The following is a 4,385-nucleotide window of genomic DNA, read 5'->3' as shown; positions in this document are numbered from 1 at the left end:
AGTAAAATTTAGAATTTTGATTAAATTATTTAGTTAATTAAATTATTTTTACAAAATCCTGAATTTTTATTTTCTTTCAAAATTTATCACGAAAACATTATGGTTCAGCTTACAAAATTTCAAATAAAAATAAAACAAAAGGAGATGCTAATGGTTTAATAATCCCGCTTAATATTTCGTTTTAATTTCAGAATTCAGAAAGTGGTTGTTTAAAACTACCAAAACTAGACCATAACATAACTCAAGCCCAAAGTTGAAGGTACTTGGCAGTTACCAACAAAACCCTAAACCCTCTCTCCTACTCTGTGACTCTCTGCACTCATCCATGGCAACGCAATCGTTAGACGAAGAAACAACTAAGAAAGTGATACGACAAGTACGACTCGTATTCAATCTCGCTTTGTATTTCAACATTAATTTTGCTACTATCATTGTTCATTCAATTTTTAGTTACCTTTTTCCTTTTTTTTTCCATCAGGTGGAGTTTTATTTCAGCGACAGCAACCTTCTCACCGATGGTTTTATGAGGAAGAGTATCACTGAAAGCGAAGATGGCTGTATCCTTTTTCTTCATTTTCGTATTAGCTATTTTCTTTTTTTGTGTGACTGTGTTAATCAATAGCCTTGACCGTGATCGCACAGTGATTAGTTTGGCTCTGATTTGCTCTTTTAATCGGATGCGTAAGCACCTTAGTTTGGGTGATGTGAATCCCGATGGAGTGCCCCAAGATATCGTGAATGCTGTTGCGCAAACTTTGAGAAATTCGGCTTCACTCAAGATCTCTGAAGATGGTTAGTTTCTTTTCCCTCCTTTTTTGTGGGTTTCTGTAGTTTTGATTACTTGAAGTGTTCATCAACATCTGCAAAATAATGTGCTATTGTGTTTTTTTTTCTACTAAGTTTTTATTTTGGTCATTGGGATGAATAATTTACAAAGCACATTCATATAAATAAACTTACTTTAGAACTTCGTGTTTCGTGAGCTGAACAATTGAATGATTTCAGTGGAGCATTGTATTTTTCATGTGGATGAAAATGTTCCTACGTTGGATGAAGAATGACCAGTTATATCCTCTCTCTCTCTCTCTCTCTTTTTCGTTTTTTCTTATGTTTTAGGGAAAAGAGTTGGCAGAACAACAGAACTTCCGAAACCAGAAGTTGTTGAGCAGGTGGAGATAAGAACACTTGCTGTATCACCATTTGAGTATGATCTGAAACTTGAAGATGTGGAGAAATTCTTTGGTCAATATGCTAAGGTAATAATAACACCAGGGAGTCTGTGATCGGTATCATGATTAACATGCAAACATTTCCCTAAAATGGACCATGTTTTACTCTTCGTGCCTTGTCAACGTGTGGTGCAAGTCAACAGGAGTCAAATCTGCATAAAAGAAGTTTTGGTGCTCTTGAAAGGGAATTGAGATCATTGCCAAAATGCTTGTCATAAGACATTATTCTCCACTAAGAGATGAACCATGACATTATGTTTTTTTGTTTAATGTTGAGTGCTTTAGATTTATGTGTTACTTTTAATGAGTATAGAAACACTGTTTCTTAGCTGGTAGTTTTTAAGTACGAAGTACTTTGTATGATCTCCTTTTTATAGTTTATGGATTTATTTTTGTGGTTTCAGGTTAATAGTGTTCGGCTTCCCCATCATGTGCGAGACAAAAGGTTCTTCTGTGGCACTGCCCTTGTTGAATTCTCATCAGATGAAGAAGTAGAAAAAGTTATGAAAGAGAAATTTGTGTATGCTGGGGCTGAGTTAGAAGTAAAACTCAAGTAAGAACCTTCGAGAGTACCTTTACCTGAGATTAATTAAATTCTAAAACATGTGTCTGATGTTTCTTTTGTACCACATTGTCCTGGTGTCATTTTATCAATAATTCAAATTCACTGAATTGTTGCTTATAACTTATAGTCGTATTACTGAATTTGGTTGGTATTTGAAACAGTTAAACGAAATGAATTAATACTGTGTCAGATAATATATGGATATATCTAATGTTTATATTTACTCAATTCAGGAAGGACTTTGATGCAGAGAGGGAAAAAGAATTAGAAGATTTTGAAAAATCTCGTCCACATTTGGGTTCAAATCACCAGAATAACTCAAATGAAGAAGAAAGGTAAAAGTTGTCAATCTTTTTATTGCCCCAAAGGAAAGTATACACACTGACTTACAGTTTTTATTCATTTTCATAACAGCTACCCTAAAGGCTTAATTATTGCCTTCAAACTAAAGAGTATTTCAGAAGAAATTCCGTCAGACCAAAGCGTTGCTGATCAACATAATAGTGCTGTCCCCAAAACAGGTGAAAAGCCTGAAATTGCTGCTGGAGAAAATGACCGAAAGGTGGATGAAGAAAACAATGAGACAAAAGAGGCAAAGGAAACTGGAAGTCAAGACAACAATCAGATGAAAGAAGCAAATGGAACTGGAAGTCAAATCAACAATGAGATGAGTGAATCCAAGGAAACTGGAAGTCAAGACAACAATCAGATGAAAGAAGCAAATGGAACTGGAAGTCAAATCAACAATGAGATGAGTGAATCCAAGGAAACTGGAAGTCAAGACAACAATGAGATGAAAGAAGAAAAGGAAACTGAAAGCAAAGAAAAGAATGAAACAACAGAAACAAAGGAAACAGAAAGAGCAGAAAAGAAGCCACAAGCCGGTGAAAAATTTTCTGCTGCTGATTACAAGGACAACATGGATGTAGTCTCACGTGAGGATTTAAGGAGTGTCTTCGAAAACTTTGGTACAGTTAAGGTAGTAGGCTTTCCCCCTTCCTTCAGCTAATAGAGCTTTTTGCCTTGTTTGTTTAAGATTTTGCTGGTGTCTGATATAACTCGGCACCCACCCCCTTTGGAGTTTACTTTCCTGTTTCTGGAAGGAGGATACTTCTTTGTTTGTAGTTTTTTTTGCTCAACTTGATGGCTGGCTAGAGTCCTGCTACTGAAAAATTGGCCATAAACAAGCTTTCTGAATTGATCAAATGTGCTTGGTTTTCTGTTTAGTACATCGATTTCAAGATTGGAGAAGTGTCAGGATATATTCGATTTGAAGAAACGGAAGCTTCTCAGAAAGCTCGTGCTGCTGCAGTTATTTCAGAAAAGGGCGGTTTGGTGGTAAAGAATTTCATTGCTATTTTAGATCCAGTGACTGGTTAGTTCTACTTCATTTTCTTTTGTTACTAAAGCAGTTATCTAGTTTTTGTTTGTATTTCGTTTACGGCCTAAAATATTATTTTTCATCATCAGTACAGAAGTTGGTGAGATTAGTACCAAAGTGAGAATGGTTTGGATAAGCTGATAGTCTTTTTTTTTTTTTTTTATAATGATTTCAGGTGAGGCCGAAAAAGAATACTGGAGCCGTCTTCGTGGTAATCAAGGCAAACACCGAGAATTTAAGAATAAGCAAGGAAGGTACGTGGTTGGAATCAACTATGCTCTGAAATTTACTTACCGTTGTTTTTTTTTTGGACTTTTTTTCCCTTTTTTCTATTGGTTGCTCTTGTAAGGGTGGAACACAAATTAGTTATATTCTCATTGCAGGGGAGGATGGCATGGTAGAGGGAGCAAACATGCACGCTCTAGAGATAACGGTTCTAGATTTGGTCGTGCAAATAAGGCTCAGAAAATTGGTGCTGCATAATTTCCATATCAACCAGCAAGGTTCCGAACCAGCTTACTGCTTCTTGAATTCTCCGCTCATATACTAAGTTTTGTTTTTATGGTTCTTCGTTATTACATGGTAACATTATCATTACTTGCCATATTTCTATATTATCACGTTCCTTTTATATATACATATATATATATATTTATTTTTCTTTTGCGAGGTTCATATTTTACATAATGACATAGAATAGAATAATGTGTTCAATGATAGGATAAAACAATTTTTAGAGTAAATAAATATATTGCTTCTCACACTTGCGCTTTTTCCAGAGTAATCAGTTGATGATGAAGCTTATTTTAGTCCGTTGATCTGGTGAAACATACGAAAGTTCTTGGCGGTTGGGGAATTCTCTTAATTTTTCCAAATACACTTTGGAGAAATGTTTAGGAAGAGAATTCTTACAAATTGTCAGGAATCGTAAGAAAAGTTAAATCCTTTCGTATGTGTGTGTATATTCAGAAAACATGTTTGGTTTCAATAAAGATGGTTTTTATATAATATTTTTGTAATTGAATGATAGAAATATTTCATAACGACCGACAGTTGATTGTGTTGCGAGAAATTTAATTAAAATTGGAAAATTGAAATCTTATTTGCCCAAGGAGTGTATATTAGAAATCATCACATTTTATATGTTGGATTATCATTTTTTCATTGGGATATAGATTTGCCGAATGGATGTGATTCAAAATATTTTGTT

General features: G+C 34.7%; 1 protein-coding gene across 1 annotated transcript; it reads left to right on the top strand.

Annotated features, from left to right (window-relative positions):
- Positions 1 to 230: 230 nt before the first annotated feature.
- Positions 231 to 3,839, top strand: LOC124820646 (la protein 1-like). The gene is made up of 10 exons (XM_088107037.1): positions 231 to 376; positions 479 to 557; positions 643 to 792; positions 1,117 to 1,256; positions 1,634 to 1,782; positions 2,028 to 2,129; positions 2,209 to 2,773; positions 3,022 to 3,169; positions 3,351 to 3,429; positions 3,559 to 3,839. Exons 1-10 carry the CDS (start codon positions 326 to 328, stop codon positions 3,656 to 3,658), a joined length of 1,563 nt encoding a protein of 520 aa, XP_087963163.1. The 5' UTR covers positions 231 to 325; the 3' UTR covers positions 3,659 to 3,839.
- The last annotated feature ends 546 nt before the right edge of the window (positions 3,840 to 4,385 follow it).

Source organism: Vigna umbellata, chromosome 2 (assembly GCF_029865625.1).
Source record: "Vigna umbellata cultivar VRB3 chromosome 2, Vumbellata_1.0, whole genome shotgun sequence".
In the NCBI taxonomy this organism is placed as follows: Eukaryota; Viridiplantae; Streptophyta; class Magnoliopsida; order Fabales; family Fabaceae; genus Vigna; species Vigna umbellata.
The sequence above is the reverse complement of the archived record's forward strand: the minus strand, read 5'-3'. Positions and strand labels throughout refer to the sequence as shown.

Bases quoted from the DNA above. Each gene is read 5' to 3' on its own strand.
- LOC124820646 (XM_088107037.1), top strand. From the start codon at position 326: ATGGCAACGCAATCGTTAGACGAAGAAACAACTAAGAAAGTGATACGA. The intron at 1,257-1,633 runs GTAATAATAACA...TTGTGGTTTCAG, and splicing joins TCTTTGGTCAATATGCTAAG to GTTAATAGTGTTCGGCTTCC. The intron at 2,774-3,021 runs GTAGTAGGCTTT...TTTTCTGTTTAG, and splicing joins AAAACTTTGGTACAGTTAAG to TACATCGATTTCAAGATTGG.